The sequence below is a fragment of the Molossus molossus genome, unplaced genomic scaffold, assembly GCF_014108415.1.
Source record: "Molossus molossus isolate mMolMol1 unplaced genomic scaffold, mMolMol1.p scaffold_m16_p_1, whole genome shotgun sequence".
NCBI lineage: Eukaryota > Metazoa > Chordata > Mammalia > Chiroptera > Molossidae > Molossus > Molossus molossus.
The window spans coordinates 269,056-296,213 of NW_023425344.1; the positions used below are offsets into that span (position 1 = coordinate 269,056).

At 62.6% G+C, this 27,158-nt stretch overlaps 1 protein-coding gene across 3 annotated transcripts in view; it reads right to left on the reverse strand.

Annotated features, from left to right (window-relative positions):
• Positions 1–7,366: 7,366 nt before the first annotated feature.
• Positions 7,367–27,158, reverse strand: part of GAK (cyclin G associated kinase) — a 55,155-nt gene continuing 35,363 nt past the window's right edge. Inside the window, exons 16-28 of one of the 3 annotated variants that reach the window (XM_036280074.1) lie at positions 24,974–25,168; positions 24,508–24,625; positions 24,202–24,281; positions 18,314–18,507; positions 17,374–17,520; positions 16,800–17,243; positions 16,350–16,523; positions 15,748–15,858; positions 13,433–13,546; positions 8,962–9,186; positions 8,384–8,532; positions 7,885–8,061; positions 7,367–7,792 (exon numbers count right to left, since the gene is read on the reverse strand). In XM_036280074.1, coding sequence (XP_036135967.1) covers positions 7,691–7,792; positions 7,885–8,061; positions 8,384–8,532; positions 8,962–9,186; positions 13,433–13,546; positions 15,748–15,858; positions 16,350–16,523; positions 16,800–17,243; positions 17,374–17,520; positions 18,314–18,507; positions 24,202–24,281; positions 24,508–24,625; positions 24,974–25,168 — 2,230 coding nt within the window. In that variant the 3' untranslated portion in view covers positions 7,367–7,690. The remainder of the gene's footprint in view (positions 7,793–7,884; positions 8,062–8,383; positions 8,533–8,961; positions 9,187–13,432; positions 13,547–15,747; positions 15,859–16,349; positions 16,524–16,799; positions 17,244–17,373; positions 17,521–18,313; positions 18,508–24,201; positions 24,282–24,507; positions 24,626–24,973; positions 25,169–27,158) is intronic. The other 2 variants (XM_036280081.1, XM_036280086.1) reach the window with 2 other exon arrangements.

Below are 27,158 nucleotides of genomic sequence, written 5' to 3' on the forward strand. Positions count from 1 at the left end.
CATAAGGAGTCGCTGGGCCTGGGATGGAAGGGTGGATCCTGGAGCTGCCCCCCACCCTGCCGCACTGGTGGGGTGACCACTCCCTTTTCTCTGCTCAGCCTGAGCTGGGGAGGTCAGGGCCACATCACCGGTGTCCCTGTCAGCTTGGCCCCTCTGCTCCAGCTCCTCTCCTCTCTGACACCTCCAGGCCCGACTGTGGCCAGCAGTGGCCTGGCAGACCCTGAGCAGGGAGGAACGAGGGCATGGGAGGGGCATTTCCCACAGCTGTGTGGGTCCTGGTGGCCCTGGCAGAGGCCATGTCCCAGGACACAGCTGCAGGCTCCCAGGACCATGGAAGCTGGCCTGTTACAGTGTCACCTGGGTGTAGGCCAGGAGGTGCAGGGTAGGGGGTTGCCCAGAAGGGCGGGCCCGTGGACAGGACATAGGGCTCACTCCAGGGCTTCAGGGGGCCCCTCATCTGGACTGAATGACCCCCAAGAATGTGAGAAGCACAGTTGTTTCATTTCTTTATGAGAGGGTCAACGCCTCGGGCCTTGTGCAGGTCTGGGGACAGGTGCTCTGTGGTCACCAGTTTCCAGGTGTTTGAGGATTCCCAGCTAAGTTCTACCCCACTTGGTCCTTCTAGTGTCCTTGTCCCAGATGACCTGGGGATGACCCATAGCTGACATCCTGCCAACAACCCCACACAGGACCCCAGAGGTGACCCAGCTGCCCCCACAAGCCACCTGCAGAGACATTGAGTCTCCCTCTGGCTGAGTTAGAGCAGCCAGGCTGGGCAGGTGCAGCCCATCGGAACAGAAGCGGGCAGGGGTCCAGGCCCTGCGCTGGAGGCTACAGCCCCACTGAACCCACACGCAGCCCCGAGCCAGGGCTCGCGTGGCCGGGGACAGAGGCCCTCTGCTGGCTCCTGGATGCTGGCCGACCCTCTGTCTCTGTCTCCATCTCTGTGTCTTCTCCTCCCCCTCCCTGTGGGGTCGCCAGCTCTCCCCCTCTGCCATTACTCTGCACCGCTCTGTCCCGCGTCTCTGCCTCTGTCGCTCCTGGTCTCGCCCTCGCCACACACAGCGGCCCCTCAGTCCACATTTGCCGGGGCCCTGAGCTAAGGGTGAGTGGCCCACCAGGACTCAGACCCTCCCGGGGAGACAGACCAGGCTGCTGGCCGTTGGGTCAGCGATGGGTGCTCAGAAGGAGGAAGGCCAGGCGGCTGTGGAGGGCTGGAGGGCGGAGGTGAGGACATGACGCCCAGTGCCCAGCAACGGGCCGTCCCCTCCTCAGACTTCCACTGCTGCTGGCTGCACCGGCAGGACTGGACGTCCGGTGAGGGCCGGAAGAGCGTCCGGGGCTGGTGAGCAGGCCCAGCCCTGCAGCGGCTGAGGGGGTGGGGGAGATATGTGACGGCCTAGGACGGCCACGTGAGGGTGCACAGGCAGATGCAGCACCTGGTTGTGGCCTCTGTCCGGGTGGTATTGGTCCTAGAGGAGGTGGACGGTGGTGGGATGGGGAAGAAAATGGCCGGGGAGCCAGATGCGGGGAGGGTGTCCCACCAGGCGGTCAGCTCAGCGCCCTGACCGCTCTTCAAAGCACCACTTTCCTGGTCGGGCCAGCAAGCCAACCCAGAGCAGGACTGAGCTGAAGGAGGTGTGGCACGGCGTCTGAGACCCCTGCTGTCCACAAGCCCCGTCTGGACCCCCACGGTCACTCCAGACGGCAGCGAGAGGGGCTGCCCTGCTCCAGCCCCTTCACCGCCTCTCTGGGAGCCCCTGCTGGGCACCCCTCTGCTCCCTCCACAGAGGCCTGGCTGCTGCCAGCTGCCCACCTGTGCCCTGGCGTCCATCTCCAGGGCCCCTCCTTGGCCTGGAGGGAGCTGTCCTTCATGTCTGGCGTGGGGCTGGCAGGGAGCTGCAGGCCCTGCGGGGGGCCTGGAAGGGGTTCCTGGCACGCCCAGGGCTGGCCCAGAAACTTCAAATGTAAACAATAATTTAACAGACTGAGTGATTCAGCCCCCGGCTCGGGCATCACTCGGTGGCCACTATTACAACGGCTGTAACAGTGAGCAGCTGGGACATCACCGTGCTCATCAGAGCTGGGCTCCTTGTGCCTCCTTGATGCCGTGGCCCTTCCCTTGCCCCATGGGGACAAGAGTCCAGCTCCATGTCGGCCTGCGGTCCGGAGAGACCCGGGTTCGGTTCCCGCTAAGGGCACGTACTTCGGTTGCAGTTTGTCCCCGGCCCTGGTTGGTCGTGCGGGTGGCAGCCACTCGATGTGTCCCTCCACGTCGATGTTTCTCTCTCTCTCTCTCTCCCTCTCTCTCCCTCCCACTCCACCTGTACAAAAATTGGAAAAATGTCCTCAGGTGAGGATAAAAAATAAAATAAAATAAAAAAGAGTCCAGCTCCTGGGTCAGTGCCTGGAGCTCTCCTGTGGACTCAGGAGTGGAGCTGGGGTGCTGCCCCAGCCTGGGACGTCCAGCTTCATCCTCAGATCCTGTGTGGTCCTGGGGCGCCGAGACAGGTGCCGGGTCAGGTACCCTCTTCCTCAGTCCATTTCCACAGAGGCCCTGCCTCCCAGCTGCTCCTCAAGTTCCAGGGACAAGGGAGTCCCCTTGGTCCCTAAATAGGAAACCCGTGGCCCCCTCCCCCAGGAGCCAGTCCAGGCTCTGAGCTCAGGTCACAGTGGTGGCTCCACTCCTTTGCCCACCTCTGCTCAGCCTCAGGCCCCCCAGACTGCAGACGCCGCCACCCCTCCCTCACAGGGAGACCCACCGCTCCCTGCTCCCAGCCCCCACAGCTGGCAGAGCTGGTGGGGGTGTCGGCCTGGGAAGGAGCGACTTTCTGAGATCTCACAGGAGGGGGTGCAGAGCTTGAGGGGCCAAAGTAGGGATCGGGCAGCTGCCAGGCTTCCTGGGGGCCTGTGGCTCCCGCGCCAGCCCCCCACGGCCTTGGAGTCCACGCAGGCCTCCTCAGTGCTGCGTGGGTCGGGGCTGCAGAAGCCCTGGGGGCACAGGGGATCTCGGTCATGTGCAGAAGGTATGGGGGTGATGGGGGCGTGAAGCCCAGGCTGCCAGAGCGCCCTGCCACCTCACTGCAGACCCTGGCAGACTGGGCCCAGGTGCCCATGCCTTTCAGGGTCCCCTCTATAGCCATCAGCAAGGTAGACCCTGAAATGAGAGGGTGTCCAGGCCGAGCAAATGCCCTGGGGGCTGTCTAAGGCTTGGGAGACATCTGGTCACATTTGCTGGATTCTGTTGTTGACCCAAACCAGTGTCCAGCTGGGGGATCTGGGCCCCTAATTGTCTCTGGGATGGGTGGTCACTCCCTCTAACTGTTGACTCCCCCCACAGTGGGAGCTCCTGGAGCTGCAGAGCCCCCCATCCCCACCTTGGGACCTTTGTACACAGTCCCCTCTTCTGACCTCTGCTCTCCCACGAAGGGCAGGCTCAGCTCCGGGACACAGGACGGCCAGCGGCCAGCGTGCGTGAGGCACAGGAGGGCTGGTGGGGGAGCGGTGGAGGGTCTGGGCCCGGGTGTGCGCAGGGCTGCCTGCTGAGGGCTGTCCTCACAGGGGGTGGTCTGAGCTGTACAGTAGGGGTGACCGAGGCTGGCTCAGAGTTGGCTGCAAGGGGGAGCCTGGGCCCTCCGGGCTGTAAACTGTGTGGGTCAGGCCTGGACTCCTTCAGCCTGTGACCCTGACCCCGCAGGCACCGAGCTGGCCCTTGGGGTGGGCTCCAATGTGGGCATCCCGCAGGGAGGAGCACATGGTGCTGGCAGGGGCTGTCACCAGGGGCAGGTCCCCCTCCCTCCCCTCTGTGCCTCCCCCTCCTTCGGGCGACACCAGAGTGAGTCTGGCCCGTGGGGTGCTGCTGGGACTTTAGGCCTGTCTGCCCCCGGGGAAGGAGGCACAGGGCATGGCAGGCCTTCCTTGCACCCTGGCCCTTGACGGTGTCCTGGCCGTGCTCATGTCCAGGGAGGGGGGTGGCCCTGGTCTCACAGCTGGGAACCCAGTCCCTGCAGGGCTGTCCAGCAGGCCCAGCCGTGGTGTGGCCATGCCCTGGGGAGGGGGTGCAGGGACGGCTCCGATGCAGTGGGGCTCTGGGTCGGGGAGGTGCCCTCGGTCAGTGAGCGTCACACCACAGACACAGCAGGCCCAGCCGTGGTGTGGCCATGCCCTGGGGGGGGGGGGTGCAGGGACGGCTCCGATGCAGTGGGGCTATGGGTCCGGGGAGGTGCCCTCGGTCAGTGAGCGTCACACCACAGACACAGCAGGCCCAGCCGTGGTGTGGCCATGCCCTGGGGAGGGGGTGCAGGGACGGCTCCGATGCAGTGGGGCTATGGGTCCGGGGAGGTGCCCTCGGTCAGTGAGCGTCACACCACAGACACAGCAGGCCCGGACAGCCGCAAGCCCGTTTATTGGCTCAGCTCGGGGAAGTGGACGGCCCGGCCCCGCCCGCCAGGAGGGAAGCAGAGTGTCTCTGGAGCCTGAGGCACACACCACCGTCGTCCCCTCCACCCAGAGGCAGGAGAACGGTGTTCAGGTGCTGTTCTGGGTGCTTGGCGGTGGCTCTGTGGCTCTGAGGAAGGACAAGCTGTGCTCTGACAAAGCTTATGCTCCAGGAGACTAGGAAACAGCAGGTGCCACACGGAGTCACAGCCAAGCGAGTGACAGAGACCCGGGGCTGTGTCAGGGGCCAGCCCAGGCCTTGGGACAGCTGGGCTTCAGGCTTGGTGCACCCAGACAAGTCCTGAGCCCGGTGTGGGGCAGGTCCCACACAGCGGCCCCAGCTGGGCACACAGCGTGCTGAGGTGCCCGTCGACCTGGGCACTCAAGTCCTGGGTGGTCAGGGTCACGTACACCCAGGTCCATGGGGGCACCCCCTCCCCAGGAGGGCGAGGCTGGGTAAAGCCGAGACTTCATCCGGGAGGAAGAGGTGATCCTAGGAGTCACACCATCATTACAGAAAAGCAAAAATGAAGGTGTCCCCAACCTCAGGAGCAGGCGCCTCCCCCAGAGAGAACCGGTAAGTACTGACGGAAGCTGTCAGCCTCACGGTGGACGTGAGGGGAACGGGGCAGGAGGGGCTGGCACGGACCCGTGTGGGACGCAGCACGGGGTCTGCCTTGATCCAGGACAGCCACTGCCTGGGCCCGGCCAAAAGGACGGCCTGGGGCCAGCCCTGGGCCTGGCTGTGGGTGTGGAGCCCACTCCTCCCCTCCCCCAGGCATCCGATGTTCAGCCTCCTGCCCAATCTGTCCTGGGACCCTGGCTCTGGAGAAATGATGCAGCCCAGGCCCTGGCCCAACCCCAGGCAGGTCAGGTTCCCGGAGCCCTACCCATGTCTGTCCACCCTACACAGCCTCCTCCCAATCTACCTGGCCTGAGTGCAGGGGCCAGCCCCTCACTGACCACTGTCCTGACTGCTGGGCTCATCTCCCTGCCTAAGGGGGCCCTCCTCCTCCCCAACACCCCTCCCGCCCCTCCCTGCCCCTCTCCTGCTGCCCTGCACAGCATATGCTCCGTGAGGACACCAGGGGCCTTGCTCAGCTGCTGCTCCTGTTCTGGTTGGAACAGGTCTCTAAATAGACAAAGGAGGGTAAAATGGACAGGTAGGGGCTAAAGATGGACAGATGGGAACAGGGTGGACAGGTGGGGGGCAAAGATGGACAGATGGGGGCAGGGTGGACAGGTGGGGGCTAAAGATGGACAGGTGGGGGCAGGGTGGACAGGTGGGGGGCAAAGATGGACAGATGGGGGCAGGGTGGACAGGTGGGGGGCAAAGATGGACAGGTGGGGGGCAAAGATGGACAGGTGGGGGCAGGGTGGACAGGTGGGGAGCAAAGATGGACAGGTGGGGGCAGGGTGGACAGGTGGGGAGCAAAGATGGACAGGTGGGGGCAGGGTGGACAGGTAAGGAATAGGGTGGATGGGGGATAGGGGTGCAGAGCCAGGCTGGACAGTCTGGGGCTCATCTTGTGGGCGCACATCCTTAGGGGCAGGGCTGGAGTTGTGTTTGGGCCAGAGAAGGACCACCCAGCCCAGATGCCCGGGCAGCCCAGGTCAGGGCTTGCTCCGGAAGGGCTTGGGCACCCAGTGGGGCAGGGGCCCTGGTCAGGAAAGGCTGTGTTCATGGCTGGAAGCTGGGCTGGGGCCCTGGGGATGGAGGCTGGGCCCCTGCTGCCCGGTGCAAGGGCGGGCTGGACAGAGGCGGACCGGCCCAGGCCCCAGGTGTGGAGCTGGGCTCCCTGGCGAAAGGCTTGGAGGTCCCCTGCGGGGTCTGGTCAGGCAGCAGGAAGAGCGGGGGCCCCACCAGCCGCATTGCCACATTCTGAAGGGTGCTCCTGCTCTGCTGGAGGTCCCTTTGGGGCGGGGAGTGCTCACCAGGAAGGCTGTGCGGGGTGTCCGCTCTGGGAGGAACACCCGGTGCCCAGACTGTTCCCAGGGTTAGAGCACCCAGCTCACACCACCCGAGGCCACCCATCCCTGCAGGACGGGACCCAGAACCCCGCCGACCACTTGTGGTTCTGCTTGGGCGATGGTGGGCGCAGAGGCTGGTGGTGCCCGTAGGGGGCGCACAGGCCCCGGGGCCTGGAAACAAGCACCACGGCCCACGGCAGCCACAGGCAAACAGCCAGCGCCCACTCCTGACCGGGAACAGACCGTGTATGTCCAAGCAGCTGGGAGGAGAAACCAGGTCCTCACACACGGGCTGCGTGAAGCCTGGGAACCCGCCTGCCCACTGAGCCCGCCCTCGCTCCCTCTCCTCTGCCCTGGGAGCCCCGGTGCCCTCCACCTACGGGAGGGGCCTGCCCTGGGCCCCCCGCCCAGGGAGCAGCGTGGCAGGACTTCCTTCTGCCAAGACACTGCCCAGCACTCCCGCCGCCAGGGGCTCAGGCCTGAGCGTGCGGGTGGGGGTGCACACGGGGCCTCGATCCTCACAGATCAAACACCAGGTGTGTGTTTTGAATTCCCTGAACACCGGGCGCCCCCACACTCTTGCTCCGAAGGGGGACCCAGTGGACACGGGGCTCTCCAGTCTCACAGGGGCCAGCGTCTGGAGGGGCAGTGACCACGGCTGCCCAGTGCCCACGGCCCGGGCCACCAGGACCCAAAGATATAGTGGGCCGCTGGCCCCATCCCACCCGTCTCCTGCCCGTGACCACCCAGCCCGGCTGCCCTGGGGCCCGAGGAGGCTCAAGGCAGTGACCAGCACCCCAACCCTGCAGCACATGGGTCCCTGTGCTGCGTGTCCAGGGTCCGAGCCAAGAGCAGCCGGGTGACGGCATCAGCGAGGCAGGACTGCTGCAGACGGCGTCATCAGAAAATAGTTTAATATGTACAAGCGGCCTCCAGGCTGGTCACGCCCGGGACACAGGATGTCTGAGGGGTCAGGAGAGGACGGTGCGCACTCCACCCCAAGAGGGGGCGCGCTCTTGGGGGGCGGCCATCGAACAGAACAAATCACAAACCGTGACGATTGTGGGGGGAATGTGACAACACTTTCCTTTGGGAAAAAGAAAAGGAAAAGCGAAAACCAAGAGGCTCGGGGATGCTCTCCTCTTGCCAGGCAGCTCTGGTCCGCTGGGGAGGGCAGGCCATTGGGGTGCAGCCGCGTCGGTCACGGCCACGGCCATGGAGGAGGCTCTCCTGCTCGAGCCCAGCAGCTCCTGGTTCCACGTGCAGCTGTGACCTTGAGAGCTCAGAAGAGGGGCCGGGCACCCTGGCTTTCAAACTCGGACCAGGCGTCGCTCAGCTCCATGAAGATCATCCTGGCCTGCTGCTCGTACGGCTGCCCCACGGCCTGAGGGGCGAGAGGTGAGGATGGCCTCATGCCTGCTCCCGGAACCCCGCCCGGCGCTCACTGCCCCCAGGTGGACCCCGTCCGGCGCTCACCTTGTCGGGGTGGACCACCAGCACGGCCCGGCGATACTGCTTCTTCACCTGCTCGGGGGTCACCAGGTCGGCCATGCCCACGGGCGTCCAGCGGCTCTCGCCGTCCCACAGCACGGTGTGCAGGGTGGACAGCAGGGCGCGTATGTTCCTCTCCTTGCCCTCGGTCCAGTCCAGGAGCTGCAGGTGACACAGAGCAGGAGTCCTGGCCACAGCCCTCCCTGCCCCGCGGTGCTGCTGGTGGTCACGGTGGCTCCACGTGCCGTCCGTCAGACCGAGCAGCTCCAACGACCAGGACGCGCCAGGCCTGCCGTCCCACTGTCTGTGCTCACCGACCAGGCACGGTCAACGCCGCCCCCAGGTCTGGCTGGACACCGCACAGGACCAGACGGCACACATTCTGCTGCTCACTCAGGGCAGAGGCAGACACACCCACAGTGCTGGGAGAGCCTCGGTCAGCCCAGGGGTACCCTACCCCGCTGCACCCCGGGCCGCAGCACACCTTCAGCTTGAGCGGGTCCGTGTCCCTCGCCTGTCCCTGTCTCCTCATCTCGGCGATGGTCCTGGGCCCCTTCCTGTCGGCCCTGGAGGAGAAGCCCTGCTTGGACAGCAGGTCCTCAAAGTGGTCCTCAGACACCCGCGGCTTTTGACCTGGAGGAGAAGAGTCCACTGAGACACCAGGGCCCCACGGACCTCCCTGCCCACCCCCAGGACACTGTTTCCAGCTCGATGACCCTTTGGGACCAAGGTCAGCTGAAAGGAGAGGGAAACTCCCAGAAGGGCTCTGTGGGCACAAACAGCCCTGAGCTCAGGCAGCCTGCCCCTCCTGGGCTGACGGGGGTGTGCCGTCCCCGTGACGGCATCACAGCCAGGCCTGGGCTACTGTCCAGCTGCCCGGGCAACTGAGGAGGCCGAGCCAGTTCCCGGACGTGCTGGTCTGGGGATGAGAGACACCCACAGATACCCATCTGCACAATGTCCTCCCCACAAACACGGCTACTGTGGGTGAAGGGCACTGGGTCTCAAGGAGAAGCATTCCCAGGAGAAAACCACACATGGAGGGAAAGAGGGCGGACTCACCAAAGCTGGGGAGACGAACACCCCGCTCCTCTCGGCCGCCGATCACGCTGAAGTTTGTGGCGTAGTTAGGCCGTGGCTGCGCAGAGGTTTTGGGGGGCAGCTTGGTTTGGGAGGCCCATGGGGCACCCTGGACCGGGGGCCGACTTGTCTGCCAGGAGCTGGCGCCCTTGGGAGGAGGGGCAGCTTTGGGACCAAAGCCTCCAGGAGCGAATCCACCGGGAGAGCCTAGGAATACGGGGGGGGGCTTGTTAACAACACTGAAGGCCGCGGGTCCCTGAGGGCTGTGGACGGGGCATCTCAGGGACGCACGTGCTGGAACCTGCACCTGCAGAACCAGCAGCACAGCCAGACGTCAGCACGGGCCCCACAGAGCTGCCGCCCCACCCGGGTGATGGGGCGCAGTCCCAAGGGCGGGGGACCAGCGTGGGCACTGCCTCCCCGGGTTAAGGATGCAGGGCTGCTTCCTTTGCCTCCTTTGGAAACAGACTCAGGAAGCTGTACAAGCAGAGCCCCGAGCCCGGCCCGGCGCACACATGTGCACACGTGTGCACAGCTGTGACACTCCGTGTGTACACACTTGTGTGCTCTCCATCCCGATGGCTCATCTCACTGCTCTGAAGTGGCCCGGACTGCAGGTGACCGCGCCGCTCTCCCCACTCAGCACCACTTCGCACTGCTGGCAGCACTTCCGGGGGCACACTCGGCCCGTGCGGGGGCGGGGCGGTCACAGCCGCAGCTGCGGACACTCGGCACAGGGCTGCACACGCCCCCTTTCCTCTGGACAAACGGCAGCTGCGTCTCCTCGGGTCAGAAGCTGACCCAGTCTCACTGCCCACCGGCCTCAGGTGGAGCCGCTTCTCCGCCCACGGTTCCTGAGGGCTGACGGCCATCGAGGTCCCTGGCGTCCACCTGAGGGCGAGTGGCGCCAGCATCCTTCAGGGCTTGTTGGCGAGGCCCCCGTGCGGGGCATCATCACGACTCAGGCTGCCCGGTGGATTCGCTCCCTCCAAGGGCAGCAGCTCCAGGCAGACAAGTCAGCCCGGGCCCCGGGTGCCCCATGGGCCCCTCAGGCCAAGCCATCCCCCAAAACCTGTGCACAGCCAAGGCCTAACTATGCCACGAACTTCAGTGTGATGGGCTGCTGCATCTGACGGGCAGCAGGTCCTCGTGGGGTGCTGGACGCAGAACTTCGCCCTGGCTCACGCCCAGAGCACAGCTGGCCAGTCCACATTACCCCATAGCCAGTCACAGACCCCACAACACTGAGGACTCAGTCGCCCACGCCCAGGGGGTGAGCTCCGTGGGGCCGGACGTACTTTCCAGACCTGCACTTTGGCAGGCAGGAGACAGTTCTGATCAAGCCCCACTTAGTTCTGTCGTGGCTGTGACACCCCGGCCCGAGGCCCAAGGCTGCTCTCTCCCCGGGCTGCGCACTGCACGCCACCCGCAGCCCGTCCTGCGCCCGTGAGGGCTGGAGCTCAGGTGAGGTGGCTCTGCCGTCTGCAGACGGATGCCCAGTGCTGCAGCCCCAGCTGCAAGTGGTCCCGGTTCTGCCAGAGCCCAGCTGGTCTCACTCAGGGGAGTCATTTCTGGGTCCTACTCTTCGCTTGCCGTGTGTCCTGCCAACCACGCAGTCCTCATGTCGGCGGCTACAGAGTGAGCCTAAAGCCAGGCACGCCATCCCTTCCACGTTCCTCTGCTCCCACAAATCGCCCCAGCCGTTCCAACTCGGACTTTCCGGGGAGTGGGCAGCGAGCTTGTCCGTGCCCACAAAGCCCTCCCTGGACTGTAGTGGGGACTGCGCTGGACCCCCGAGCTGGGGACTAACAGCTGCAGCCGTCTCCCCCACGCAGCCGTGTGGCTCCAGCAGACACGTCCCGTCAGGGTCGCCCTGTGCTCTCCTCTCACGACGCGCACGGCTGGGTCCCGTGCTGCTGCCGTCACCAGGCGGGTGCTCGTCGGTGGATCGGACGGTGTTCGGAGACTCCCCAACACCCACCATGTAACAAGCTGCCACCCACGGCGGACAGTGTTCCTTCCCCTTCGTATGTGTGCAGGGCTCCCCTCCCGTCGCCTGCCTCTGTGCAAGCTGGACCCCAGGGAGGAGGGGGAGAGGGCGCGCTGCCCAGACTCTGCCCTCGGGGTACAGGCCTCCACCTACTGCCAAGCTGATGCTGTTCTCCTCCCGTCACGAGCTGAGTGCCTCGTTAGCAGGTGCCATCTCTGCGCCGGGGACGAGATGGGGGGTGGCCTCTGTCAGCGGGTCTGGGACGCCGACCAGCCTGGGCCCTGAAGAAGCCCACTGTGTGACGCGTAGTTCTCTTTGAGTACAGATGGACTCTACTCGCCAATACTGTTGTGGATGTTTGCATCTATGTTCACAGGAACACTGCCTTGTAGTTTTCTCTTTCAGACAGTCTGTTTGGTTTCTGGTATTAGGGTGATTTTAGCTTCACAAACTCAACTGGAAATGTTCCCACCTCTTCCCATTTCCCGGAAGAGATTACGTGAAATGGTGTAAATTATTTAAACGTCTGATAAAATTCTACAATGAGCCAGGCCGGTGTGGCTCAGCGGTTGAGCGTTGACCGTGCACCAAGAGGTCCCTGTTTTGATTCCTGGTCAGGATACATGACGGGATTGTGGGCCTGATCCCCAGTAGGGGGCGTGCAGGAGGCGGCCCATCGATGTTCTCTCTCATCGATGTTTCCATCTCTCTCTAAAACCAATAAAGGAAAAACAAACTCTGCAATGAAACCACCTGGGACTGGAGATTTCCTCTGGGGGAGGCTTTCCCAGCCGCAGTGCTAGACCGACGGCACGAGGCCTGGACACTGAGCTCGGGGGACACGGGAGGATCTGCCCACTCACGCCTGCCCCCACGCCTGGCAGCGGAGACCCGCCTCCCTGCAGCCCTCACAGCTGTAGCGACGCCCGCGTTGGCCAGAGGCGTCTCGGCAGAGCATGTCCACGGTACCCATCTGTCCAGAAAGCTAGTCTTCGTTCACTCACTTCCTGCTGCTTTGGTTTCTAGTTCGCTGATTTGGGCTCTCATCTCCTTCCTCCTGCTGCTGGCTCTCCCTCCAGGTGTCAGGGCTGCAGGTGACGGGACTCCCCTCCTCAGCGGGCAGCGTGCACCACATCTCGTATTTCCACCTTCCCGCACCCGACAAGCCACCTCCCTGACATTCCGAGACCACCTGTGTGCTGCTTGTGAGGGTTTGGTTTCCCGTTCCAAGGTCTCCAGTCACCGGCTCCTCCTGACTCCATGTGGTCAGAGCAGGACATTGGTCTATGGCCTCTGTCCTTTCCCAGGGGCACAGGTCTGCTCCCGCCCAGGACACGGGCCCGCAGTGGAGGCTCTGCGGTATGAGGACGTGTCTCTGGGCAGCTGGCGCAGGTCTGTCCCGCTCGCGGACTGTCGCGTCATCACTGTACCTGGTGAAGTGGGTGCCCAGCCTCCAGCACAGTCTGCGTCTCTCTGCTTCTCTCACCTCAGCTTCATTCACACCCTGGTTCCCAGGGGCGAGATGGAGGGTCCTGGATGTCTGTGCAGAGCTGAGGGCCGGGCTCCATCCTGACACATCCCCCCCACAGCCAGGACCTGGGCCCACAGCCCAGGCAGCACCAGGAGGCCCCAGGCGGCCCCCCGCACTCAGATGGCCTGAGACAGAGGCCACGCAGGGATGGGGTCCCAGACACACCCAACTTCCAGGAATGCCCGAGAGACAGCAACCTCAAACTCCAGGACGCTGCTAACAGAAGGGAAGCCCCTGAGGACTCAACATGGCGGCAGCGTCCACGCACACGAGGTGGGCCGGCAGGGGCACCGCAGCGGGACCGAGCGTGGCTGGAGGCAGAGGGGGTCAGGAGGCAGCGGAGGGCAGCAGGGACCCCCAGTGCTGAGGACCCTTGACCAAAGGCTCACGGGGAACCAGCGGGCTCCAGAGAGTGGCCCTTACGCTCCAGCTGGGGAGACGCCAGCCAAGGGCCACACACCAGACCACCCCAAACAAGTGCTCAGGGAGACGCTGTTTCCAACCAGTTCCTCACGCCACCTGACTGCCAAGGGAGGACAGACACACAGACACTCGTAGTCTCTGAACACTGCTTGCCCACACGCTGAGGAGCCACGGGGACCCCAGGGGCACACATCCCAGGGCATCGGGTCAGCTCCGAGGCCAACAGAGGCAGGCGTGACACAAAGCCCACACGGAGCCCCTGCTCCTCAGACGGCCCAGCACTGAGGCCATGGGGCCAGGCCCGGCCCAGCGCCTGCTGGTGGCAGCTGTCAGCCGGCCCTGCGACGGGTGGACAGGCTGCACCCTGTCCCTGTGCCCTGGGCCTCCGTGGATGGAGGTGAAGGTCCCATCGGGGGCGCCCGAGTCTGGCAGAGGGTGCAGGCCAGGGGACAGGCGGCCTGAGCCCTCCTACGAGCAGGCGCCACACACCCAGCACACCCTGCGGTTACCTTGGAGGCTGGAACTGAGGTCGCCCAGGTCTGCAAACGGGTCCAGGGTCTGGGACTTGACACGGCTGCCTGGGGCGCTGGGAGGGCCTGGCTGGCTTCCAGAAGAAAAGGGGCCTGGAGAAGGACAGGCCATTAAAGCAGGGGCCACTGAAGGGAGGTGCAGCCCTGCCCTGCGGCCTGATGCTCCAGGGGGCCGTGTGGCTGAGGCAGGAGCGCCAGCCCAGGGCCCGGCCGTCCCGGCCAGCGTGGCCCCCAGTGCCCTGTGCTGCTCCTTCAGAAGATGCCCAGGGAAGCCATGTCCTGGCTCTGTGACAGCACTTAGTGTGATGTGCTTTGTAATATTCTTTTTTAACTTTGTTATTGTTGACACTATTATACAAATGTGTCCCCCCCCCCCCCCCCCGCGCCTCACCTCCACCCGGTCCCCACCCCCTTTCCCTCTGGCCATCACTACACTGCTGTCTGTCCGCTGGCCATGCACATGTTCTCCGGCTAATCCCTCACCTTTTACCCAGTCACCCCCATTCCTCTCTCCCCTGACAGCTGCCAGTCTGTTTTCTGTGTCTATGAGTCTGGTTCTATTTTGTTGTTTACTTTGTAAATTATATTCCACATATGAATGAAATCATGTGGTATTTGTCTTTCTCTGACTGGCTCATTTTACTTAGCATAATGCTCTCCAGGTCCTTCCGTGCCATCTCAAAGGATAAGAGATCTTTCTTTCTTACAGCTGCATAGTACTTCATTGTGTACATGTACCACAGCTTTTTTATCCATTCGTCTACTGATGGACATTTGGGCTGTTTCCAGATCTTAGCTATTGTAAATAGTGCTATGAACATGGGGGTACATATATTCTTTCTGATTGGTGTTTCAGGCTTCTTAGGGTATATTCCTAGAAGTGGGATCACTGGATCAAATGGAAGTTCAATTTTTAACTTTTTGAGGTAACACCATCCTGTTTTCCATAGTGGCTGCACCAGTCTGCATTCCCACCAGCAGTGTACTAGAGTCCCCTTTCCTCCACACCCTCGCCAACACTTGTTGTTTGATGATTTGTTGATGGAGGCCATTCTGACAGGTGTGATACCTCACAGTCATTTTAATTTGCATCTCTCTGATAATTCGTGACACTGCGCATTTTTTCACATGTCTCTTGGTCATCTGTATATCCTCTTTGAGAAATGTCTATTCAGGTCCTTCACCCATTTTTTTGGGTTAATTCCACCCGAGAATATTTTTTTCATTGATTTTTTTTAGAGACTAGAAGGGAGGAGTTGAAGGGGAGAGAGAGACATATTGAGTGGTTGCCTCCTGCATGCACCCCAATTGGGGGCCAGGAGCTAACCTGCAACTCAGGCACACGCCCTTGACTGGAAATAAACCCATGACCCTCTTGTGCGTGGGCAGATGCTGTAACCACTGGGCCACACGGGCCAGGGTGCCCATTTTTTAATTGGATTGACTGTCTTCAAGTGTTGCATTAGGTGGTTCCCTTATATTCTCTGGAAATTAACTCTTCCCAGACCATCACTGGCGAACTTGTCCGCCACACAGAGGTTTCCTGTCCCTCGGCTGATGCGAACACTCTACAGAACACTGCCAGTCTGAGACCACGTGAGTGTCAGAGACGGAGACCCCTGGGCGGGCCGTGCACACCCCTCACCAGGGGCGACCGTCGTCGCGATGACGGCTGCTCTGCAGGAAGGGCCCTGTGACAGGCAGAGGTGGGCTTGCAAAGACGCCAGAGCACACGAGGCAGTTCTCCACAGAAACGCCAGCCTCACGTCTAGTCATGTAATGCAAATTAGAATAACTGATGGCCTAACGAACTGGGAAGATAATATCTTTAGTTACCACCCAACTTCGTGGGAACCCGAGGCTGGGCCGGGCTCCTGGGCGACCAGTTATGAGAAGGTCCCAGAGGGCACCTGTCACAGGCCTCGTCAACACAACCGCCTCTGATGGCACGAGGACATTTCCCAGCAGGACAGGCACAGGGCATGAGGAGCAGACGGCCGCCAGTGGAGCGCGGCCTCAGAGGCACGGCAGCCAGGACCCTGGGACACGTGACGGGAGAAACGTCAGCCCTGGACTGCGTCACCCACAGACCAGGAGACGAGGAAGGGACCAGGCGGAGGGCACCTGTGCGCACCTACCAGGGATGGGGTGGGACAGGAGAGAAGGCAGGAAACCCCACAAAAGCCCTGGGGGGCCAACCAGGGTGAGGGTCCTGTGCCCACCGGCCTCACTCCTCTCTGCTGGGAGGGTTACGGTCATGTCACGGTGACGCGGAGAGACGGGCAAGACCCTACCTTCTGCAGCCGGTGTGGGGGCCGGCGCCTCGGCCCAGGTGTCCCATCCTCCCAGCAGGTCCGGATGGCTGGCTGAGGCAGTCATCTTGCTGGGCTCTTCTGATGCACCCCCTGGAAGAGAGCAGCACCATCTGTGTGTCCCTGCTGGGGGGCAGGCCGTGGCCTTCACAGGGCCTCTTGGGGGCCGAGGGGACAGGTGGGCCACAGCCCATCCACATCCTACCCCTGCTGGCTGTGAGCAGGAGGCAGAGGACGCCATCCAGGCAGCTGGCCAAGGCGTCCCGGCCAAGTGTCCTCAGCGGGGGCATACTGAGCGCTGGGCTCAGCAGACACTGAGCAGCCTCCCATCCTCACAGGCCAAGGACACAGCACGGGTCACTGAGTGGCGAAGTGGACAGGTGACCAGTGGAGACACTCCCAGGACCACGGTGCACATCACTCCTCCCGCAGGCGGCCCCCACTCACAGCTGCACACAGCACCCCCAGAACCTCCTCCACCCCCCCAAAACCTAGCAGAGCATGAGGGTGGACAGTAGCCCACCAGTCATCTTGCAGGGAGGGAGGACGCCTCCACCCCACCACCCCACCCCCGACCCACTCACCCAGTTGCCGGAAGGCGGGGCTGCAGGCAGGGGGTGGGGCACTGTGGGTGGAGGGGAAGGATGCAGACGGGGGCGCCAGAGAGTCTGAGTTAAGAAATTCACCAAAGAGGTCAGGCCTGGAGCAGGGCTGAGCGTCTGGATCGGATGTTAGCAGGAGAGGGTCAAATGGGTCGGCTGCAGAAAGACACCCAAGGAGCAGGTGGACATGAGGTGCTTTGCAGGCCTGAGCCCAGGGCACAGGGCACTGCCTAGCCACCCACCCGACACCGGGACAGACCTCAGACCCAGGACGACCCGACACCGAGAACCAGCACGTCCTCAGCCCTGGCACTCTGGGACAGGAGCTCAGGACAGGCCCCCTGCCAGCCAGGCCTGGCTGCTGCCCCACCCGTCCACTCTCTGCTCCGCCCAGGTCACGGCCACGGTGCCCTTCTCACTGCTCACACCTACCGGCCGTCGTGGGCCCCCTTGTGGTGGAGGCAGAGCTTGTGAAGAGCAGGGGGGTCTCCCCACTGAGGAGATCGCCTGGGGGACCCTCAGGAGCAGCCTCAGGGGCCCCCATGAGGCAGCTGAGCAGGTCAGCATTGCTGGGGGGGCCCCCGGGAGCCTGTGCAGGGGGTGCTGGCCCCGCTTCCGAGTGCAGCCCCAGGAGGTCGACACCCTCCTCTGGTGGCCGAGGCTCCTGCGGTGAGGCCCGCGTGTCTGCATCAAGCATCAACTCTTGCTCTTGAGCCTTGGCTGCCAGGCCAGGCGAGTCCTCGTCGGCCACGTCCCTGCTCCCAGCAGAGAGCGTTGCTGCGTCCTCGTCCGATGGCTCGCTCTCGCCCGCGTCCTCGGCCGGGGCGGGGGGAGTCTCCAAGGTGCTTTCTGCGCCCGCCTCCAAGTCTCTCTCCTCTGAAAAGAAAGCGGCACGCTGACGGGCTGGAGTCGCCGCAGACGGACGGTGGGGAGAGGCCAGGCGCAGGCCGGGGAAGCAGAGACACTCGCCTGCGCGAGGGCGCTGGGCGTGGCCCACAGTGCCTACCGTGCCAGTCCAGCGTGTGGAGAAAGTGGTTGGTCTCGGTGCTGCTGCTCTGCGGGGACTCGGACTCCGTGGGCTCCGTGTCCGGAGAGCCCGTCTCGGCGCCGTACTGTGCGGTGGAGCCCGGCTGCCGGGGCAGCTCCGGCTTCCCTGCCAGGGAGAGGAGGGCGTCAGCACCGCCAGGACACGCCGCCCTGCAGCCGCCAGCCGCCAGCTCCGGGACCCTGCACTGACCGCCGCCGGCCCAGGACAGGCTGCCCTGCAGCCGCCGGCCGCCAGCTCTGGACGCCGGGACCCTGCACTGACCGCCGCCGGCCCAGGACACGCTGCCCTGCAGCCGCCGGCCGCCAGCTCTGGACGCCGGGACCCTGCACTGACCGCCGCCGGCCCAGCCTCTGCACCATCCCAGTGCAGGTTCAGACACTGGCCTGGCCACACAGCCACACAGCCCACATGTGCACACACGCACCTATGCACACGTGCTTGTGCACACACATGCACATGCTTGCGCAGCACACCACCGCACACACACGCACATGCTTCTCAGGGGTACTTAGCTGTCTTCACGTAAGAAAATGTAAAAAATGCAACCGAGAACATGAAGACAACTGTGATGTGGCCAGCAGATGGAATCACAAGTCCTACCGGCCTGTGTACTTTTTATGCTACTTTTTTAGTAACTGTTCTGAAATAAGAAGATGAGACAACGGAGCTGAGTGACGGGGTTGCCGAGAAGACCAGGTGTGCTGGTGGCCGAGCGGCGCAGGGCGCAGGGCGCAGGGACACCCGCTCCCGCAGACAAGCCGGCACAGCAGACGCGGCAGAGGCCCCGCGTGGGCGTCGCGGGCAGGGCTGCCCTAAAAGCATGAGCCTCCCTGAGCCCACAGGCGGCCTGACCCTGAGGCTTCCCAACGAGCATGCTGACGGCAGAACAAGACCTCACCAAATTTAGACAGGATGTCCTGCTGCTCCTCCCGACTGGAAAAGAGGATTTTGGGGTTCAGCCCCCTCATGCTTGTGCTCTCCCAGGGCGGAGCCTCCCGGCTGGGCCTGTCTCGGGGCTCCACCTCCACGTCCAGGTTCACCTGGAACAGATCCGGGTACTTCTCCTGAATGTCGCACGCGTCCAGGTCGTACCTGCAGGGGGAGGCCACACTGGTCAGGGAGCAGCGTGAGCAGCTGCACAGGTCGCCCCACAGCCCCAGGGAACAAGCACAGAACAGTGCAGGCGATGGGGAGTCGGGCGTCCGCCCTCTGGCCCTACCAGTCATGCCGGCCAGGGGTCTGTGCGTCGTACGCACGCACCCCTCAGAGCAGCACCCCAGCTGGCCAGGGGAGCACTGGGCCGGCCCTCATCCCTTGGGTACTGGGCTGAGGTCAGGCCACCTGAGACAGTAAATGTGTTTCCGTGAAAGTCCACCCTGGCCAAAGTCCCCAGCGGCTAACGGGAGCCCATGAGATGGAGACCCCTGCAGCCCCGACGGGGGCGAGCAGCACTCGTCCGACCACCTGCCGCCCTGCTGGGAGGGGAAGGGGAGGCAGGGAGCCCAAGACTCTGGTCTCCAAGAGCTACAGGGGGCAGAGCCTGGGTCAGGGCACAGCGGGGTCCAGCGCGTCAGGGCGAGCTGGCAACGGCACGGTCGCGGACGGACCTGGCCTGTGGCCTGCATCTCTCTGGGGCGCCAGCAGCTCACAGACTCGTGGGGACAGACCCAGCTCTCCAGCGGCAGTGAGATGACAGAAGGCGGCGGCAGGTCCCTGAGACCAGAGGTGTCGAGGAAGGGACCCTGCTGTCCGCGGGGCATCCACCCAAAACAAACCACGACCACCAGGCACAGGAGGGGCCGCAAAGACACCCACACCCACAGTGAGGGTGGTGAAGCCACAGTAGATTCTCCACAAGTAAAACCAGTGACACACACGACCTGTGCACAGGGGAGAGGACACAGCAGAGAGCGGCTGCCCACTCGCTCCCACAGCAAGACGACGACACGGAGCCCTCACCAGGCAGGCGCGGCTAACGCGGGACAGACAAGTGGTGAGCCCAGAGACAGCGACGTTGGCAGAGCAGGAGTCCAGCCGCCAGTGGGGACCAGGGAGGTGGGGGGCCACACAAAGGGGCGCAGGAGCTCTGCAGGCTCAGCCCGCACCTCCCTGGTGCTGCCTGCCCCCACCTCCCCAGCCCCTGCCGCTCACCCAGCAGGCCAGTGAGGGCACAATGAGGTCTGTGAGCAGGGACGCAGCCACAGGTCCTGGATCAGAGGGCACAGGGCTCAGGCCCCAGTGCACTCCAGACACGCTTAGCTAGAAAACAGGAACACTGGCCTGTGCAGGGACAAACCTTCCCACCTCACACATGGGACTGGTCTTCAGGTGCAGGGCACCTCGCTGAGGGTGGACCCGGTCAGGCCGTGACCTCTGGCTGCACCAGCGGCACCTGCCCCACTGAGACACCGTGCTGCTGCTGCTGCTGCTCCCGCGGCAGCGCTGACACCTGAGCACCCCGCCCCCCCACAGACCCCCACACTCAGAGTCCTCTCCAGCCCGGGTCTCTGCCTCCCCAAGCCAGCCCCCGACCCTGCCCGGTGGCCTCTCCCTGGCCGTCATGGCCACGCCTGGGCCTGGGCCGATAAACAGGCCCACGGCACCCGAGCCCTCTGCTCACAGCTGTCTACCCGCCCCCACCGCGCTGGGGTCTCTTGCCCATCAGCACAGCTGCCGACACAGCGCGGTGACTGCGCGACACCTGGTCGAGCACCGGGAGCTGCTGTGACAGGAGACCCGTGACCACGTGTGGTGACAGACACTAACAGCACTGACCGGGATCGTCTCCTGACGCACACACCCGCGTCACACCGCCCAGAGATGGACGCGTCCGTCTTGTCGGTGGAGAGGGGAGCGGGGCTAGGAACATTCTCGTCCGAGTCCGTTTCTGGTCCCAAGCGCTCACTTCTCCAGGAGGCCGGGCACCAGCATGAGCAACGCCCAGCTGGCCCTCCGCTCGCTCGCCACCGCCACAGGGGGCAGCGAGCTCCCATGAGCCATGCTGTCAGGACGGTGCTGAGCGATGACCAGTGGTGCTAGCACGTCGCCAGGACCTCAGCGCCCAGCAGACCTTCCTTCCTGTTTCCATCTAGTTCACAGGTCCTGGGCGCGTCTTCCGTCTGAACACCTACAGCAACCATCTGCTTGTCTGAGAACAGCTTTAACTGACTTTCGCTTTTTACTTATGATCCTCACCTGAGAATATTTCCCCATTTATCTTCAGACAGAGTAGACGGGGAGAGAAATATTGATGAGAGAGGGACACAGGACTGGCTGCTTCCCACACGACCCCAACCAGGGCAGGGACAAACCGCAACCAAGGCACGTGCCCCTGACTGAAATTGAACCCAAGACTCTCTGGTCAGGGGGCCGATGCTCTAACCGGTGAACTAAACCGGCCAGGACTTGACTTTCATTTCTGAAGGATGATTTCACTGGAGATAGAATTCCAGACCGGTGGTTTTCTTTCAGCACTTTCAAATGTTTTTATTGATTTTTTTAGTGAGAGGAAGGAAGAAATAGAAACATCATGTGAAAGAGACACATCGATCGGCTGCCTTCTGCACGCCCCCTACTGGGGATGGAGCCCGCACCCTGGGCATGTGCCCTGACTGGGAATTGAACTGGGACTTCAGTCCGTGGGACGATGCTCCAATCACTGAGCCACGCTGGCTGGGCTTTCAGCACTTTTATTTTTTTTTATCCTCACCTGAGAACATTTTTTTTGATATTTTGTTCAGAGAGAGTGGGAGGGAGAGAGAGAGAGAGAAACACAGATGTGAAAGGGACACCTCAAGTTGGCTGCCACCCACACGACCCAACTGGGGCCGGGGACAAACTGCAACCGAGGTACATGCCCTTAGCGGGAACCGAACCCGGGTCTCTCCAGACCGCAGGCCGACGCTCTAACCGCTGAGCCACACCGGCCAGGGCTACTTTCAGCACTGAGGCAGCTGAGGAGCTGTCAGTCCCGGTCCCCGAGTCCCCTCCTCCCACCACAGCACTGGCCTTTGGTTCTCAGCCACGTAACCACGACACACTTGGGGAGGGGAGGGCTTTCCTTTTACAAACATCCTCTATAATAAAGAGCTTTTGGCCCCGGCCAGTTTTCTCAGTGGTTAGAGCATTGGCCCACACACCAAGGGGTTACAGGTTCGATCCCCGGCCCCAGTTGGGATTGTGCAGGGGCCAACTGATCGATGTGTCTCTCTCACACTGATATTTTCTCTCTCTCTCTCTCTCCCTGCCTCCCTTCCACTCTGTCTAAAAATCAATAGAAAAATATCATAGGATGAGGACTAAAAAAAAAGAGCTTTTGATCCATGGTTGCTGTCTTGGACCCCAAACAAAGGCACGCAGACCTTGCCCTGGTCTCCCGGGTGCCTTCTGGGGTCCTTTCTGGAGCTTCCGCCACGCCCTGTGCGGGGCCTACTCACCGCGGAACAACCGCAGTCTGGAATTCACGCCGCACCTTCGACACAGCCAGGTCTCTAGTGAAACCCACCTTCCTGTCTTCTCGACCACGTTGCTCAGCTGTTCAAACCTGGACCACCTCCCGCATCTGCCTCACCGTGCGCCTTCGCCTGCCTTTTCCTGTGTCTCCCACACTCGGTCTTTGAGAACAAGCACTGTAAAGCGTACATGCACGTGCTTAGAAACTACGGAAGCTCTGGGAGTGGTCTTCCTCCAGGAGGAAGACCCAGCAATGTTAAGTCCTAAATTTCCTTGTCTCCGGAGTGTCTTTTCCTACCAGACTTCACACCCCTTCAGAGTGTCAATGTGGAAAAGCCACTGCACAGAGGAGGAGGAGAACACACACAGAGCAACAGCACATGGAGACACAAGACACGCACCCTGGTCTCCTGACGCCAGGGCTCTCTTCCTGAGCCTGGCCACGGGCAGGCCAGCGCGGCACTGAGCCTGCCGGGGCCCGGCGTGGGAGCTCAGTCCTCTGGACCCGGGGCTGGGTCTGACCACCGCTCCTGGCAGGACTAGGGGTGTGGGCAGCACAGCCCCGGGCGCGGCAGCAGCTGTCTCTGGAGCCCCCTGCGCGGCTCCCCTCTTGGTCTGGAACATGCTGAGTCTGGTTCTCTGCATGTGTGTGCACGTGTGCGTGTGCCAAGGTCCGTGGGGAAGCCTGCCCTGCCCCACACGGCCTCCCTCCGTCCAGCTGCCCTGGCCCAGGGCTCTGCGTCTCCAGTGCTTGGAATGTCACCCTGTGCACCAAAACACTGCAGGTTCAATTTGCAGCCAGGGCACACACCTGGGTGTGGGTTCAACCCCTGGTCGGGATGTGTAAGGAGACAACCTGTCGATGTCTCTCTCTCCCCCTTCTTCTCTCTAAAATCAATAAGAACATGTGCTCGGGTGATTAAATTCAGGAAACTCAAATACAACGTAAGCTAAACGAGACACCTGCAGCTCGCAGGGCAGGTGTGCGGTCAGGCTCTGATGCGGCTGCTCCGACAGGTGGCGCACCCGAGCGCGAAGGACACGGCGGGGAGCACAGGCTCCTCCTCGGGCCCCTCACCTCCTGGTCTGACCAGGGCGTGAGCTCCTCCCTCGGCTCCGCCTCGCGGCCCAGCAGAGCAGTGTGCACACAGCAGTGCTCAGTGGAAGGGGAGACATGCAGGGACACCCTCATGTGTGCGTAAGCAGATACATTCTACCAAGAAATCGAGGTGCAGGGGCAGCCACCATGGCCCTTCTGAGGTGGTGTCTGGGGAAGCGAGCATCCTCACCCCTGGGCCAGGCCGGGACTGAGGCCGACCCAGCACACAGGCCTCGAGAGGCTCCTGCTGTCAGCTGCCGCGTCCGTCCCACACAGCTGCTGGGGGTCAGCTCACCGCCCGCCTGTCCCCCCCACGTGACGCTGCTAGGGGTCCCCGTGAGGCAGGTTAGCAAGAGGCTAGGAAAGTTCCTCGACAATGGGAACGAGGGAAATAGAGACAAGATGGTTAGACACACGGCGGCACAATCAGCTGATAAATCACAAGACCCCATCCTCCCCAACCAAGGACACTCAGGGGCAGACGGTTCACACCTCTCCTCCCCGACCAGACGGTGCGTATCTTAAATCACCCTGGTCAGGGGGACCGGTAACAGACCCAGCTGGTGCCTTCAGTGCCAGCCACACCCAAGCGTGGATGAAGAAGGAATAAATAACAAAAATCCAGATAAGAGCCAGACAGACCCGAGGTGAAGCTGACCGGAGAATGATCCCAAACCCCTCTCTATACTCATTTTGATGCATCAGCATGTTGAAAGACACACCTGAAAAGCTGAATATTCTGATTGAGACCTGCCCTAAAATTCCCACCTACAGGAAACAGGTAAAAAGGACCAGCACACGCTCTCCCTTGAGCACCCCTGCGCCCCCTTCTCCTAAGCGCTAAGGGCTCCGATGAGACGTGAGCAGGGGAGCAGTGGGCGGGGCCAGCTCGTCCCAGGCTCCCCCTGATCCTGTCTCCGAGGGCCCTGCGCGGTGACTTTCCTCTGAGCCCAGGGGCCTTGCCTGGGCTCAGTCCTGTTGCTGTGATCTCGCCTCTTCTGTCCTAACCCTTCCTGCCTCGCTGCCCCGGCTTTAATGAATGGACTCTGACAACCACCTGGATCGTGTCTTGAATTCTTCCTGCAGGAAGTAGAACACCCACGTCCCAGGCCCTGCCAGGGCAGACCCGCCTCAGAAGGTCCCTTCCTGGCAGCACCTCCTGCCCCTCCCAAGGTGCGACACTGCTGGGTGCTACCACTCCACCCGTGTTCCCTCCCACACACGGCACCACACACTTCGCAAACTTCACAGTGGTCGCGTTCCGAGGCACGAATCCCGTGTGGAACTGGACCTGGAACATCTTCATGGACGCCATCTGCAGAGAAAGCACACACCACACCCTTGAGCTGGGAGGTGGTCCAGGCTGAGGACGCGGGGAAGGGGACGGCACCCTCTCTGACAAGCGGCCCTTGGGGTCCCAAGACCCCCATGCAGATGGCAGTGCCGTAGTGTGGGGCCAACTCTGGGTTTCGGGCCCAACCCCTCCGCCCCGTGCTCTGTGGGCCACCTGGCCTCGGGCCCAGCCCACCCCGCACACCCACCTTGGCCTGCAGTCTTCCTCCCAGCGTGGACCTCGCGTGGTAGATCACAATGAGCACGTCCCCTTGGACCGTCGTGCCCAGGGGAATGACCGCTTTGCCGTCCTCGATTTTAAACTCCCTGAGGGCAGGGCAGTGAGAAGGCCCACGTGAGCCGAGGTGATGTCGGGTACGGGCTTGGCTGCGCGCCCTCCCAACGCACGGCGGCCTCGTTCCACAGCCTCGTCGCCCTGGTCTTGTTACAAACTATTTCGGGAGCAGGGGCTCCAGGAAATGACTTCTGAGAAGCTACTCCTCACGTGACACCAGGGGAACCTCCACGCCTGCCTGCCCACCAGGCCTGCGACCAGCAGGAAAGCCTGTCTGCTGCTCGTCGCCAGACCCGGGGGGGCGTCGGCCACCACGGCCCCTCGCGTGCCTCCCAGCAACGTCTCCCTCCTCGTCTTCCAGGGCAACGGCCTGTGCTCACCTCATCTTGTCGTACTCCTGGGACGTGGTGGCCATGCGCTCGTCCCCCACGTAGACCTCACAGAAGGGCCTGCAGCCACTCCTCTGCTTGTTGAACAGTGGCACGGGCGTCATGACGACGGCCCGCACCAGGATCGGCTTGCTGTGGGGCGTGATGGGCTCCTCCGCCACCATGTCACACATGTACTCAATGTACCTGCAGAGGCCACGGCAAGGGACACAGCACGTCACACACGCCCTGCGCAGTCTGCGTGCCACGTCTCACAAGCCCTGCGCAGTCCACGCGCCACGTCACACACGTACCCTGCGCAGTCCACGCACGTCACACACGTACCCTGCGCAGTCCACGCGCCACATCACACACGCACCCTGCGCAGTCCACGCACGTCACACACGCACCCTGCACGGTCCACGTGCCACGTCTCACACGCACCCTGCGCGGTCCACACGCCACGTCACACACGCCCTGTGTAGCCCACGCGCCGCGTCTCACAGGAACCCTGCGCGGTCCACGCCACATCACAGGAGCTCTAGCCAGCACACGAGACCCTCTGCAGTCCAGGGCTCACTCCCAGCGCTCAGTGCCGACGCCCTACGCAGGTTCTAGCTCTGCTGCCAAGTGCAGTGCTGTGATTTGCATTCAGTTCAGGATATTCTCATATTTCCCCGACTCCCTCTCTGAGTCATGGGTTATCCGGAAGTAGACTAGTTGACTTTGAAATACTTAGGAATGTTTCCAATTACCTTTCTGTTACCAGTTTGTAGCTGAATTCTATTACGGCCCAGGGAACATGCCTTGTATGGTTTCTATTTTTTTTTTCAAGTTGGTTGTGGCTGAACGGCCCAGAGTACGACCTTTCTTACTGAACATCCCGTGTGCCCTGAAAGGACATGTGCTCTGTGGTCGTGGAACATCTGCAGACATCAGGCCTGGTTGGGGCTGCGTTCGGGCCGCGGACCCGTCCGTCCTTCCTGAAACGGGGGCGCTGAGGTGCGAGCTGCTGTCGTGACCGTGTCTCCACTCAGCTCCACCATGTCTGCTCCGTGAACTCGGAATCCCATCCCACCAGCCTGCTGCTCAGTACTCGCCGGTGCACGCCTCCACATGCATGTCTGGGCTCCTGCCCCGGCGACCCTCCTCCCCACAGGCAGCAGTGCTGACTTGCCTCTCACCACCGAGACGGGAAGCACTGGTGCGCTGCCCTACTCCGTCTCGCTGCACGTCAGCCACTGGGCTCTCACCAGCCCCCAGCAAGAGGCAGACGCCAGGACCTCCTCCACAGCCGAGACCTGAGTGTGCTGGGACGCGGTTCAGGGTGAAGGAGCGCTGGCTCGGAGGTGAGTTTCTGGGAACGCAGCCCGGCTGCACCGAGGTGGGCCCGCAGACCAGACGGGAGTCGAGGCGGCTGCTTTAGTGCTGACCCTCGGGCCCCACACTGACCAAAGCCTTGCCTGGCTCTGTCCCAAGTGCAGACAGTCCAGCACTGGGCCTGCTCTCACCTGCCGTGCACCTTCCCTTCTGATGGCCACCTGGCTGGGCAGCCACCCTCCAGCCATCGTTTTCCATTTTTTCAGCTGCTCCGGTCCCCTCTCCTTGGCCTTCTCTTGGATTAACTGAGCGTTCTTCCCGCGTTCCTCTGCTTCCTCCATTGACTCACTAATCGTAGTACTTGGAATCTTCAGTGGATGTCCTTGAATTCCGACGAGAACTTTTCTGGAATTTGCTGAAATCTGTCTTCTTTCCACTGGAGTGTAGCTTCAGCAGAGAGAACAGGTACGTGCAGGTGGGCTTTCCCTGTGTCTGTGCTGTGTCTAATCTGCTTGGTGTCCTCTGAGCTTCTGAGGCTTGGTGCTGTCATGACCTTGAAGAATTTCTTGGAGCCTGTTTCTTCAGAGTTTTGTGACAACATCCAAGAGAGTACGACGAGGCGGCCAGCTCCTTCACGGTCTTCTCCACATTCTCCTTTCACAACCGATGAGCCTGGGAGGTGGCCTTCCGGTCTCCGGCACCTCACCAAGCGTTTCCATTCACCTCTTCCTTGCGGCCTCCATTCTGCTGAAGACCCAACCTCGCTGCCCTGCAGATGGTTCCCCTCCGTCACTGCTCAGCTCCAACAGACCTCCTGTCAGGACCTGGTCTCCTCCTGCCTGTCCCCCAGAGCCAGACTCCAACCCACTGTCTGACC